Source organism: Apodemus sylvaticus, chromosome 22, assembly GCF_947179515.1.
Source record: "Apodemus sylvaticus chromosome 22, mApoSyl1.1, whole genome shotgun sequence".
Taxonomy (NCBI): Eukaryota; Metazoa; Chordata; class Mammalia; order Rodentia; family Muridae; genus Apodemus; species Apodemus sylvaticus.
This window is the reverse complement of record NC_067493.1, coordinates 15,981,031-15,995,772: the sequence shown is the minus strand read 5'-3', so window position 1 is coordinate 15,995,772 and position 14,742 is coordinate 15,981,031. Positions and strand designations below refer to the sequence as shown.

General features: G+C 43.0%; 1 protein-coding gene across 2 annotated transcripts in view; it reads left to right on the top strand.

The window, feature by feature from the left end:
• The window catches only part of Uspl1 (ubiquitin specific peptidase like 1), a 30,932-nt gene that overhangs the window by 12,306 nt on the left and 3,884 nt on the right, over nt 1–14,742 (top strand). For both annotated transcript variants that reach the window (XM_052169099.1, XM_052169100.1), the window contains exons 5-8: nt 2,584–2,697; nt 5,329–5,458; nt 8,037–8,162; nt 12,796–12,953. In XM_052169099.1, the coding sequence (XP_052025059.1) occupies nt 2,584–2,697; nt 5,329–5,458; nt 8,037–8,162; nt 12,796–12,953 (528 nt within the window). The remainder of the gene's footprint in view (nt 1–2,583; nt 2,698–5,328; nt 5,459–8,036; nt 8,163–12,795; nt 12,954–14,742) is intronic.

Here is a 14,742-nt window from a genome sequence, read left to right as displayed (position 1 = left end):
TAATGCAATGTAAATGTTATGCAAATACTGGTGATGGTATGCAGGTAATACTCATAAGGAGGTTTGCTGGTTTAGTGCAGGTGCTGTTTTCTTTCTCTTGTATTTTCAGTCTGTGGTTAGTTGGGAATGGGTTGTTGGAACCTGCTGGTATGGAGCCAATTGTGTGTTTACTCACCTGTAAGTGGGCAATTCCAGCAATGTAGAAGATACCCTCCAATCCATTTAGTCTCTGGGATGTTTTTACATTCAGAGTCTTGCTGTGCATAAAGGTCTTCAGACTTGCCTTACATCTCTCAGAATTGGAAGAGATTGATGTGTTGTCTCTGTCTGCATATTTTCTTTCATTTCCTAACCCTTTCTGTGAAATACCTGTTCTATTGTTCTGTTGACTGTCATGTTCTTATTTGGGTGCACTGTCTTACATCCTTCTTCCTCTTTTATATCTGATACATACTGCTGGTTCTTCTCTGTTTGTTGGTATTTTTTCCTTAAGAATATTTTACCACATTTATTTATTTAGTTTGTGTGTGTGTGTGTGTGTGTGTGTGTGTGTGTGTGTGTAGGTCAAAGGTCAACTTGCAACTGTCTGTTCTCTTGCAGGTGTCTGTTCTCTCCACCATGTGGGACCCCAGGGTCAAACTCAAGTCATAAGTTTGATTGCAAGTGCCTTACCCTCTGAGCCATTGTGCTGACCCCTTTTTACTTAAAGGATGTCTTGATTTACAAGAAATTATTTATCCTTCCTTGAGAATCCAGTAATGCTCATGGCTTTTTAAGAACACTTTTCCTTTTCTTCAGTTAGAAAGACCTTCACTATGTTCTTTGAGAAGTCATAGTTTGTTTTCTAGCATTGAGATCCTTTTTATACATTTTTAAAATGACATTTGTGTCTGCGTGTATGTGTGTGTGTGTGTATGTGTGTGTGTGTGTGTGTGTGTGTAGGCTATTTGTGCATGCATGCATGTGTGTGGAGGCCAGAGAGCAACTGGAGTCTGTCTCCCCATTCCTCTTTGATCCCAGGAACTGAGCTCAGGGCTTGGCCTGTAAGGCTTGCTGACTCTGATACTGAAATTTATAATTGTGTGTGGCATGAGGTCACATCCTTGTTCTCTTTGTTTTCAGACACTTTTGCTACTTTTGTCTGCAGCCAGCATTATGTGTCTGTCCATGCTCCTTTCAGTTCTGTGTGGCCACTCGGTCTCCTCCCGCACCCACAGTTAGTTAGATTATGACTGGTGAACTCTTGCATCTGTCACGGCTTCTCACCCGTTTAGAAAATTTTCCAAAGTCTCTATTGTGTGTTTTTACCTGATTTTGCTTGCACCTAGGTTGGTTTTGTTTTGTTTTGACTTTGCATTGTTGCAAGCTTTCTTTGCTGAGCATCATAGGTGTTCTTTGTTAATATACTAACGGTGTGATGGGAGCTGGGAGGCCTTTGTGTAGCCACCCTGCATCCCTGCATTGCTTCCCTGTTGTGTTTGCCATTGTGGGTTCGTGTCATGACCATAGCCACGTAGCTTTCGAATATCTTGCAGATTAGTATGCTAGGAAGGAATTGAATGTGCAATTAAGGTTTTTGATGAGTGGCTTTTCCCAAAAGAAGTATTAAAATATCATCTGGGGCTGGAGAGCTACACAGCAGCATGGAGCATTGGCTGCTCCTGCTGTTTCCAGCACTCCCATGGTGCCTCTCCTCCTCCTGTCATTCCCAGGGTTCTAACACCCTCCCTCACTGGTCTCCAGTTACCTGCACACATGTGATGGACATATATGCAGTGAAGAATACACATACATACATACATACATACATACATATAAATCTTTAAGAATTAAAAAAATATATGCTGCTCTTATTACATGAAAGAGTATACCTCAGATTCCTTAACCACCTTTGGGTATGAATATTTATGACTTTGTTAGATCACTTGTTTCCATTTGAGTTTGAGACTGAGGGTTTTTTCATGCCTCAGTCTTCTTTATAATATTAAGACCCTTGAGCAGACAGGGTGCCAGGTCATTGATCTGAGAAGAACAAACTTTGATGTTGGAATTCTATTTTTTACTTTTAATTTTTATTAGCTGTCTACAGAATACTCAGCTTTTCTAATCTTATTACCTGTGTGTGGGCTGCATTACTCTAATTGGTATGTTTTTCTTCCTTCTTTCTTTCTTCTTTTTCCCCCATACTTTCCAGGAACAAATAACACAAGTCTTGGCTAAAGTTCATGTTTAAGTATTTTCTTTGGTTAAAACACTTGAAGCAAAGTGTGATGAAGCCATCGGATTGTTTCCAAAGTCAAACTGGAATGTCAACCACTCATTATTCTAATGTGTATATATTACTACATCTGTTGTTTTTATTCTTAAACTGAGATTTCATCCTAGATAGTAAGGGCAAATGGTGCCAGTGATAGCCGTCAACAGAATGTATGGCATATCACAGGAGAGGCAGAATGAGAAATGTGATTTGCTTTTTGTCTCTGCAGTGTACTGATAAACTTTTGCTCTTAGTCCCATCTCAGTATTTTTATGGAAGGATGTATTGATGAGAAATGATGATATTCCTTTTTTTTTTCCTTTAAGGTGAAGATTGTAAAAAATTGACGTCAGAAATATTTACAGAATTAGATACCTGTTTGAATAAAGTTAGAGATGAAATTTTTGCTAAACTTCAACCTAAGCTTAGATGCACATTAGGTAAGTGGTTGTGCAGCTTGCCTGTACCTAATAGAGATGCGTTTGAATGACTGGGATCTGGTCTTTGGGGGAGTGGGAAACCTGGGTGGTTTTCTTAGAAATCTACCACTGGTTACATCACTGTTAGCCCCACCTATTCTGTGTGGCTGCTGTTTCTGGAGTGAAGCCAAGTGAACATTTTGAACTTTGAAACCAAATATACTGCATAACACAAGGCTAAATTGTGGTTCAGTTTTGGCCAGGGGTATGTTAGGACATCATGTGCACGTTACCAGAAGTATTAGGGCCCACGCCTGGTCCTGGGAGCCTTGACAGGCTGGGCTCAGCCACTGGTGCTCGGTAAGCAATTTAGACAGGAAATAAATGAGTAGCCAAGAAGAGGCGTTTGTTCAATAAGAGGAATAAGTAAGGTGGTGGCAGTGACTCTAAGGCCAAGTCCACCCTCAGGGTCCTGTCATGAGTTTTAGATTTTATTAGAGGGCAGGACCACCTCCCTCTGATCCATCCTTATTTGGGCTTGAGTTTGCCTGCAGGTCGGGCTAGCAAGTTGTCATATGATGTGAAATCTCTACTGGGACACCAGCTTCTTTCTGTCGGGTGCCGAGCTTCAGCCTTTCCCTTTTCTAGCACAAGATTCCTGAGGGATTCTGATTCCCTGGAAACCATGGTTTCAATCTTCTGATAGCAGGAAGGGAGGGTGCATGTGCCTCTTTAGGTACATCTTCATTCTACCATCCAGAGTCTCTTTGTCCCTTATAAAGGAGCACAGGGGTGGATTTGCTCTCTCCACTGAATCTGGCTTCTTGGAGCAGAGTGAGGCAAGAACGGAAGTCTGTCCAGGTCTCCCAAGGTTTAGAGTGTTAGGAAAAGGAAAACTGGTATTCTATACCTTGTTTTGGTTTTGTTAGGTGAGGCTCTACTGATTGCCCAGGCTTTTCTTTGAACTCAAGGATCTTTTGCCTGGGCCCTTGAAGTAGTTGGATGTAAAAGTGTGCTGCACATAAACCTAGAGGACAGAGGTTGACATCAGTAGTTCTCCACATTTTAATATATGTATTAAAAGCCATGTGTAGTGTCACATGCCTCTAATCCCAGCACTTGGGAGGCAGATGTAGGTGGATCTCTGCAAGTTCAAGGCCAGCCTGGTCTACAGTGTGAGTTCAGGACAGTCATGACAATACAGTGAGACTTTGCCTCAAAATAAAAATTATATATTTATGGTCTGGAGATTTTATGCCATTACTGTGAATTATAAATTGTTTGCCTTTTTAGTTACTATTTAGTTACAGCAAAGTTGGAATTTAAAGTCTGGTGACTTAACTACAGATGTGTACCAAAAGTCCACACTCGTGCAGGTGTCATTTCTGGAGGCTGATTTCTATCTTTCTTTGTAAGGAAGATGTTGTTCTGACTTACATTTGTATATAAAAATAGTAGTGGCTGGATGTGGTGGTGCACATCTTTAATCCTAGAATTTGGGAAGCAAAGGCAGGTGGATCTCTACGATTTCAAGGCCAGCCTAGTTTCCATAGTGAGTTCCAGGACAGTTAGGGCTACTTAGTGAGAGACCCTGTCTCCCCACCTCCCCAAATCAAAACATACAGATGGAGTATAGCACAAAGAACTATTAAAGTAGCCTTTGTAATTGTGGGTGTTTGCAGCTTGAGTAATGAAACCTGCTATCTATTTTCTGGTCCTGCCATCACAACAGTTACTGACCATGTTTGGGCAACTATATACATTTCCAGGATAAGGAGGAACATCCCCACCCCTACCCCCCACTGAGAATGAAGTCTAGGGAGAAAGTGGGACACACTGTCTCCTGGGCCTTGTAAGCACCCCTGAGGATGAGAAGGAAAGGAACCAGATGGGGTGCTTATAAGGATGTGCTCTCCTATTGAGCTGCCTTCTTGAAAGGTGCTATTCATGGTTTCATCTTTGTTTTAAGAACATCAAAATGTCTACCATCTCTAATTTTTAAAGTGGCAGCATTAGACTAACAGTTGAGATGATTGGGGAGGTTTAGAATTGATCCTTTACTGTTGTATATCAAACCTGTTCCACTGTAGAGCTGATGGGTCCAAATCGAAGTAGTGTTTAAATGCTTATGACCAATTCTTATGTGATTCTCTAATGTTTTCACTAACTTTTCATTAATATTTGTAGCAAACCATTTCAATGGTTTTTGTTGTAATTTCACAGTGTTTTAGTTCTGAGGACTTTGTCTTGAGGACAGTGTGGATCAAACATACGGCATTCTTGCCTTATGTTTTCAGAAATAAGAGACAAGGGCTGGAAAGATGACTCAGCACTTAAGAGCAGTTAAGATGGGTCACAACCATCTGTAATGGATCCAATGCACTCTTCTGGTGTGTATCTGAAGACAGCTGCAGTGTACTGATATAAATAAAATGTTTAAAAGAAAAAGAAAACAAATGGTATGGTAACTGAGTTTGTGCTAGCAGGTTTGTACATGTAATCAACCTTCCTCCAGGTCCGCCTGACTGACTGACTGCTGGACTGTGCTCACACATAGGAAATGTGTAGAAGGATACTGCTGACCATATGGGTTTCCTTTTGTTCTTGCAAGGTCTGACTGTTAATTGTTCCTTTCTCATTTCTCTTTTGCAGGTGACATGGAAAGTCCTGTGTTTGTATTTCCTGTACTGTTAAAACTTGAACCTCATGCTGAAAACCTCTTTACTTATTCTTTTTCTTGGAATTTTGAATGTTCCAATTGTGGACACCAGTACCAAAACAGGTCAGTTTTGTTTGCTAATGGGTTCTTTGTGCTATAACAGTTTTCAGCAGTATACTTTAAATAACAGATTTTGCACATACAGTATACTGTGTCTCAGCTCTTCCACCCTTGCTTACCCTCCACCCCCTTGGGGACAGTGTAGCTCAGGCAGACCTTACTGCCTGGCTCAGCTTGATCAAGACTTTAGGCTTTCTACCTCAGGATCCGGAATGGTAGAGGTAGAAGCATCATGGATCACATCACCATTTCTTAGACCCCAACACACATTTTTTTCTAGAGAGGATCTAGCTGAGTAGCTGGAGTTGACCTCAGATTTGTCACCTTCTTGCCTCAGCCTTCTGAGTTCTGAAAATGGAGGCATACATAGATCACAGCGACATCCGCATCTTAAACTTTCTCACCAGTAAGGTTAAAGGAACAGTTTGCAGGACAAGAGGCTAGAGTCAACTTGTAGCTTTAAATTGGCTTTAAAAAAAAAAAATCCATGGCTTGAAGAATGGCTAAAAGGGGGTGGAAGTTAGGGACAGATGAGCCTAGCGCCCTTCACTCTGGAAGGAAGGCTTGTGACTGGGCATCTGCTCTGAAGGTCGTGGCAGTGTTTGGTTTGTGCTGCTAGAGACAAGGCTTTTTGTTTGCTCTAGGCCTCCATCATGGAGTTCTCTTAGTGTGTGGTGGCGTTTACAGTGTTACCAGTGCTTTCTGGTTCAGGAGAGCCGGCAGAGAGGGTGGGTACTTCTCTGCCTTGCCGGTCATTGCTCAGAGTTACAGCAGGAATCAGTCTTCCCACTGCAGCTCACCTACCAGCAAGCCTCACGGTTAGGAGGTAAAATGAGGAGGAGCTGTACGGAGTGGAGCCAGTCTCCGAGGGATCGGGACAGTAGGCAGCAGTCAGAGAGCAGAGTCTGGAGAGTGCTAGAGAGCGCAAGGAAACGGCTGCTCTAAACTGCTAGGGAACGGGTGGATTCACACTAGGACTTGAAGTACGTGTATGCGCCAGTGAGGAGTCCACTTCCACATTTCCATTGATTTGTACAAGGGGGCAGGTTTTCTGCCCATAGTAACTAGTTAGTAGGAAAGTCAGGAGACCTCTAGCGTTGTTTCTTGCCTCCGTGGCTCCCTGTGCTAAACTCCCTAATCACTACCTGTGTTTTTAATAATATAAACAGGGCTGAGGATTAGAATCAGCTTAATTACAGCTTTTCTAGAATTCACAGGCTAGTGGTTTGACAGCTTTTCGTTGAGTGTGTATGTGTGTCAGGAGTCACCTAGCCACTGGGAGTGATTTCTGTTGTGGCACTTCAGATGACTAGCTGCTTAGGAAAGTAGTTAGGAACTCACTGGCAAGGCCAGTGACTCAGCACTCTGATCTTTTGGCAACTCCAAGTTTTTGCATAAGAAGATAAGTGAGCTGGAGCAGTGGCCGCACAGTGGAGTGTCAGTGAGCCGGGGCCGTGTCCGCACAGAGCTCAGAAAGCGAGCGCTCCAGGGGAAGCTAGCACTCACTTGTATTTCCATCTTGCCTTTATTTCTTTAAAACCTGAAACTTCTTTAAACTTTGTTTAATCTTTCATTCTGAAAATCAAAGCAATTTCAGAGTCAAAGCTAAGATGTACATTGGGTCACAACTGCTGGCTTCTTTGTCCTCTGACAGAAGCTATTCAACTAATCTGTTCATTTTAACATCTCTGGGTTTTGTGCCAGTATAAGGACTTTTATTAGGTTCAGTAGTTTTTTTTTTTTTCTTTCTTTCTTTCTTTCTTTCTTTCTTTCTTTCTTTCTTTCTTTCTTTCTTTCATTCATTCATTCATTCATTCATTCATTCATTCATTCATTTATTTATTGGAGAGGATTAAAAACCTGGCCTATGGAGGCTGGTGGTTCTGATTCAGACCCAGTTTGTCTGCCACGCATTGTTGTACAAAGGCCAGAGCGCTTGACACTGAGAGTTGGTTGGTAGGAAACTGTAGTATGATCCTTGCTTTAATTAAAATATTTTTGTTAGACTTGATACTAAGATTTAGTATATTGAATTGGAGGTCATCTTTAACTGTTGTTATCAGGTGTTCAGACTAAGGTGAATTCCTTACTTGAACAGTCTGTGAAAAAGCAGAAGTGTTTTCCAAATGATTTTTTTCCTAGCAGATGAAAAGTTTAAGTTTGTGTCTATTTGAAAATAGAACTCTTTTTGTCAGCGATGCTTAGCCACTTTGCATCACAACTGTGAGCTTTAAGTCAGGCAGCCTAAGAATAGCAGTGGTCCGCCAGGGCCTCTGCCAGCTCCTCGCTGGGTAGGCCTGGGGCCTGATTCTACAGGGTGCTAAGAAGAGACCAGGAGAGGCCCTGACTAGCCAGTGTGCACAGCAGGGCCTCAGCAGTCATTCTCTGGAGCATTCATGGTGGGACGCTCTGCTGGTGACCCTTTCGTGCTTCTCAGTTGGTGTGGAGAGTCTCTAGTCTCTCCACCGTGGCTGCGGAGCACATCACTGAGGCTGGGAGACAAGCGTGAGTACACAGTTGGATGTGCTAAATTAACTCAAGTGAATTTAGCTGATGGATTCAAATTGTGCCTGTTTTTTAGGTGTGTGAAGAGTTTGGTCACCTTTACAAATGTTGTTCCTGAGTGGCATCCACTCAATGCTGCCCATTTCGGTCCATGTAACAGTTGCAACAGTAAATCACAGATAAGAAAAATGGTGTTGGAAAGGTGAGTGTAAATTTACTTAGACATTTTTAGGAGACAGTGACGATGCATGTACAGTTTCTCATGTCTGGGAAAAGGAAATAGTGAGCACAACTTCCCTTTCAGACGTTTGCATGAACACTTACTTAGGACCACCAATTGCTTAGCACTGTAAGAACTCTGAGGGTGGGCTAACAGTGCCACAGTAGGGCTGCAGTAGGGTGCTTGGTCTGTCTCTTGTTTCTTTCATCCCATTGGGTGTATTTTTATTTTATGTGCATATGTGTTTTACCTGCATGTGTGTCTGTATGAGGCTGTGGGAAGCCTGGAACTGGAGTTACAGACAGGTGCGAGTCGCCATGTAGGGACTGGGAACCAAACCCGGGTCTTTAGCAAGAGCAGTCAGTGCTCTTAACTGCTGAGCCAGCTCTCCAGCCCCACCTGTGTGTCTTAGCATCTCTCTTTTCCGGGATAGCAGCTCGCTGATATGATAGTTCATTGTCTTACAAGCTCCCTGCTGCTGACTTAGGGTAGGCTCAGAGTTGCCACCCCTCTGTTTCCTTGGCAAGCACTGGTTCAGCTGTCTGTGGCTATGCTGTAGGACTGGTGTCGCTGAGGATGTAGCTGGCCCCGTCTGCTCCCTGCTCAGGTGCTTTCATGTCCTTGCGCTGTGAGTGTAAACGAGAACTCAGTGTTGGTCATTTCCCTCTGGTCAGATAGTGTGCATAGTAGGAGGAGGTTTTGCTTTCCATTTGCTTTGTATGCTCGCTGAATGGTTTAAATGCTTAATACTCCTCATGTGCAAATGCCTCAGGTCTGTGGGTCCACCCACACTGGCCTCTGTGACCTAGATACTCTTTGCTGCTGGCCTCCGCCTTTCCCTCCGGTTCCCTTTCTGTAGCTCTTCTCCGGGCCTGCTACCTAGGCGTGCTATCCAGTCACAATCTCATCACCTGGCGCTGGCCTCATCCCACGCTCCCACACACAGCATCTATTGCGTGTAAATACTGAATCTTGGAGGCTGTGGACAGATGAGCTCTCCACACAGTATGTCTGCCTGCTGGGTGGTACTCAGCTCACCATTTCCTCTGTTCTGCCATGCTGGGTAAAGCCTTCTCCCGTCTGTCTTCTGTAGTCTACTGCTTTCAGGTTTGTCCCTATCCTCGTCCTTGTCAGCTGTTAGCTTGTTTTGTACTTCCTTGCTTCCTGACTCGAGGCGCTGCCTTACCCACAAGTCTAGCGTGCTTGGCCACCTGGGCCAGGGATTGAAATCTGAGTGTCAGCGTCCCTTCCTCAATACCAGGACAGGAGACATCAGCTGCAAGGCTGCCTACCGGCCTGCACACAACTGTGCGATTGCCCGAGAGCCTCTTGGTGTTTATAAACACAGCTGACAACTCTGTCTGCTTTCTCCCAAGGTTGAGGGGTTGAAGAGCTGCTAGATTTTATATGTTGTTTGATCTGCTAATTGACAGCATTGCAACATAAACTTTTTAATTATATAAAGTTGTTGCTTTTGCTTACATAAAAGATTCATGGTCTGATCAGCAAGAGTTTGCATTAGATACAACTGGTTTTTCCTTCCTTCCTTCCTTCCTTCCTTCCTTCCTTCCTTCCTTCCTTCCTTCCTTCCTTCCTTCCTTCCTTTTTAATTTAAAAGGTGTTTTAAAAGCCAGGCGAGGTGGTGCACGCCTGTAAGGTGGTGCACGCCTGTAATCCCAGCACTCGGGAGGCAGAGGCAGACGGATTTCTGAGTTCAAGGCCAGCCTGGTCTACAGAGTGAGTTCCAGAACAGCCAGGGCTACACAGAGAAACCCTGTCTTGAAAAACCAAAATAAATAAATAAACAAACAAACAAACAAACCAATGGTGTTTTAAATTTCAGTGAACTTGATATTTTAATAAGCTAATTTTATAATTTGGACATTTTCTAGTTTCATCAAAATAAATCAAATTTATGTTAAAATTATACTTAAAATTTAAGTGACAAGATATTTGTATAAGACTCTTAAATTTTTACTCTGAAATTAATACAACTTAACTTGTTGGTATTTAGTAGAACTTAGAAACAAATTTAGTATAGATTTTAGGGGTAATGTTAGAGAAAATGTATCAGTTGGATGTGGTGGAGCATACCTTTATCTCCAGTACTTAGGAAGCAGAGGTGGGCAGAACTTGTGAATCAAGACTAGTTTGGTCTACAAAGTGAGTTCCAGAAAGGCACAGTTGGGCTTTCCGAAGATGCGCTTCTTTATCATTGCTCGTGATACTGTTCTAATCATTGGGCTTGCAGGCTTTTAATTTCTTATTATCAGTAAGATTGGAAATGGCACATGAAGACTATGACTTACAAATGTTTACTGACCTTCTTTTTCCCTGAAACTGATTATTACTGTAGTATAAATCTGTAATTGTTAAATTTACATTGTCTTAAGATTTGAGTTATTAGAGAAGTTTTGATGCAAATCAAGTTGGTGATCCAGCTCTTAATGTAAGGTGTGGCTGCCCCTGGTGTGTAGGGATCGCTAGTTCTGCTTCTTTAGGTGGCTGTGGGAATATTCTCAGGGCTTTTCCTGAGGCGCATCCTTCCAAGAGAAAAGCAGCCAGATGGGAGTTAGCCCGGAGCTGATGAGTTTTAGCTCCGTATCTTTTGTTGACTCTGGTTGCAGGTCCACTAGTTCATTCTGTATCCCATGGTTGAGGCAAAGCCTGAACCAGCTCTCCTCAAGTCTGAGCATTCTCTCTGGCTGACACTCCAGCCTTGGAGTCAGGCTTAGGAAGAAGCCTGGACACAAAACAGAGCTCAGGTCCTGAGAGGCTGAAAATTGGACACACTGAGGTTTGAGGAAGAAAAACACCGAGCCTTGTAAGAGATACTAGAGTCCCACAACCCAGGAGCAGCAAGGAGTGGAGGATACACATTTTGTATGCCACTGTTTGTAACTTGCGCGTTTTTAAAAACAAACTCTGCCTGTTGAAGTATGCCAGCAGAAGAGGCCATCATGACACTGCAGGTGTGAAGCACAGGGAGTTGGAGTGTGTCCTTTAGAACTTCCCTAACTATGGGGGGGGAAGAAGGCCAGCGCTGCAGCCTGTTAGGCCCCTGCGAGGCCTGAGGATAGGAGGACGTTCTGAGCGTTCACCTGCTTGGATGAAATGGACCGAACAAGACCTTGCAATGACCTTCAACATTGTCCAGCATGTCCCTTTCTATTAGGCCCTGGAGAGCTGATCTGTATGGGTCAGCCTCTGCACAGGGGCTTGCATAAGCAGCTACTGTAGAATTTGTGGAGTCTGGTCATTCTCCTTTCCCCCTCTTTATGGGTAATGACATTTCTGTCCTGTCATGATTTCAGAACAGCTTCTGGGGCATCTGTTTGCATTCAGCTGGACTGTGAGCGTCACTGCAGCCCAGACTGCAGGTGGGGGTCATCTTGGCTCTTCACTTTGACTCATTTACCAGCAGGGACCGCTTTAGAAGCCTTAGAATATATAGAGTGCGGACTGACGGGTGCTCTTACATGTATTGTGTAATTTATTATCACTCATATGTAGTTTGTAAACTTTTCTTGTGCTCTAACGTGAAGGTAAGAAACTTGAGATTTCTATTACAGACTCATGAGATTTTAGGTAAGTAAATGTTATGTGTCAGGCCCAGAAAGCTAAATACTATAGGACTTTAGTATCCAGATATCTTATTAGTAATGGAAAGGCCACAGCCTAAGTCCTACCTGTCCAGCTGTGAGAACCTATGTTTTACTGTGCATCACTGAAAGACAGATATGCCATATACTAACAGTTGGAAGTATGTATACTTTACTGGCACATTTTATGAACAGTAACATCTTGGAATTGGTAAATTAAATTAGATTCTAAAACCAGAACAAAGAATGTGGTAATGTAAACAGTTTACAGAACTTTTAGGACTTAATTACTATTTAATAAGAAATTGACAGGATGTAATTTACAGATCACTTTCTGTCAGTATGAATAATCTTACTGTCTGGACATTGATTCAAGTTCATTTTTAACTGATAATTGAAATTTAGTTTCAATTTTGATAAGCTAAGTGAGTTTTGACATCTGTTTAAATATTAGGAGAGGGGATAACCACCATTTCTTAAACCCCCAAGAGCTTAGTTATTTGAGGCCTCTCTGTAGGTTTGTTTCTAGTTTGACATGTTACTTTAATAATGAAATGTATTTTTGAAATTATGAGTATTTCAGTTTATAATAACCCCACTAGTGCATTTTACTAAGTTTTTCTTAAGTGCAAATTTGGATTTAATGGGTCCCTAATCTCTTGAGATGAGATTCGTGTCTGAATAGCTTAGGCATAAGGTTTGTTCCTACTTTTCCCACTTAACAGAAGTGATTGATGTGGACACCTGGCACCAGAGGGGACCCTCAAGGCTGGGCTTCTCTCTTCAGAGCTCTGCCCCATAGTTCTTTGACAGAGCAAGTTTTGATGAAGGGTCTTCGACAGTCCAGTTGCACAGTGGCTCCCAGCTGCTGGCTGTCCCTTTCAAAAGCTTCAGTGTCGCATGCTCTTTGAGCCACTTTTCCCTTTCTAATTACGGCACACAGCTGGAGGTGCCGTATCCCTGAACAGGGTCCATGGCATGAAATTGGTTTAACTTCTGCCTCCTTTCCACAGAGCGTCGCCCATACTCATGCTGCACTTCGTGGAAGGCTTACCAAGGAGGGATCTGCAACACTATGAGTTTCACTTTGAAGGTAGTCTTTATCAAGTCACATCAGTGATACAGTACCAAGCAAATAACCATTTTATAACATGGATTTTAGATGCTGATGGTAAGTGTAAATGTTTTTCTTTTATGAGACCGAGCATGAGAAGTAGAGCCTATGGATTTGCTTTGGTTTAAAGACAGATGTCATCTGGAGTCTTTCCCTTTCTTCTGTGTTCTTACTTTTGCCTTTATTTCCTCTGCTCACTCCTGCTCCTCTTAATCATGTGGGGTCTCAGGTTTCCTTCCTGCCTCAGTGCTGTGTGTCTGCATGGTTCATGTATTTACTCCTTTGTTTGTTTATTTCTTAACATCAACATCATTCGCTTTTTTAGACAGTTTTTCACTATGCTTCCCAACCTGGCTTAACTTACCCATCAACAGAGCTCTTGTACCCTTGGTGTCTGGAGATCATCCTCTGAATTTGTTCATGTTGGCTGTTTTTCTTCCTTAGTATACCTTCTATGCAAAACTGGAGAATTTAATTCAGCAAGCCTACAATAGTACACTGTGGCCCACAGGCCGTGATTCACCTGAGCTGTACCATCTGTATCCATTGATAAGTATGTGAAGGAGCCAACATTTATCCACCATTGTAGCACCATACAGAGGATTTTACTGCTGCAAACACTACTGCCCTCCACCCCGTCCTTCCCAGCTCCATCGCCTTCAGCTTAAGTCCTGCTATAGTCCAGCTTGTTAGCGTGGGAATGGGAACCTACTTTCCCGTGGCATTCCGTTGTCTCTGAATGCTGGCATTTCTATACATTCACCACCTAAGGAGAAGATGTCTTGGGCTGGGCAAATGACCAATTGTTTGCAGTGACACAGGAGTACCTAATTTATTCCCAGAGCCTACATACAGAAAGTTGAGCATGGTGCACAGTTGTAATCCCAGAGATCCCTGCGGCTTGCTGGCCATACAGCAGCCTGTCATACGTGGCAAATGAGAGACCCTTTCTTCAAAATGAAGGTGGACAGTGCTAAGGAATGCAACCTAAGGCTGTCTTCTGGTCTGTACTCTCCTACACACACACACACACACACACACACACACACACACAAATGAGCTTGATTGTTTCTCTGTTTAGGCCGATATGCGGAACAGTGCTCTGATTTACATATAAACTTTGCAGCCCATTTGTTATAAATACCAAGGAGTTTGGTTGCTAGATCAAATGGCAGAATTTTAGTTTTGTGACATTGCTATTGTCCCCATTATTGCTAACATTTGGTGGTGGTAGAGACTTTGGCTATTCCAATAAATGTGTGTCTCTTTGTACTTGCTTGCATGTGTGCCTGCACTACATTAATTATGCAGAACTGGAGTTTTTTTGTGACATTTTTGCCTGTATACAATGTGCTTTGACTGTTTTTATCCCTACCCAGGACCCCCACACTCACCTTTCTTTTTGCCCCTTGCTGGTCATGGTCCACTTCGCTAGTAGTGTTTTGATCTTGTTTTAATTTTTTGTTGGCCCTTAGACCTCTATTTGTCCGTAGTCACTAATGTGATACCTTAGACATTGACTGGTAGGTACATAGCATCTAAAGTGGTCTGAAGCCCAGCTGCACAAAGGACCTTCTCCATTCCCAGCCTCCCTGATTCTCAGAACTGTGTCTAATGGGACCTCTCAGTTTGAAGGGAAAGTGTTGGGGTTTTTTTTCATATTTTTATTGGTTATTTTATTTCCATTTCAATTGTCATTCCCCTTCCCAGTTTCCTTTCCACAAACCCCCTCACCCCTCTCCCCACCCTCTGCCTCTGTGTGGGCTCTCCCCACCTGCCCAGCCACTCCCACCTCAGCGCCTTAGCATTCCCCTATGTTGGGTCATCAAGCCTCCACAGGATCAAG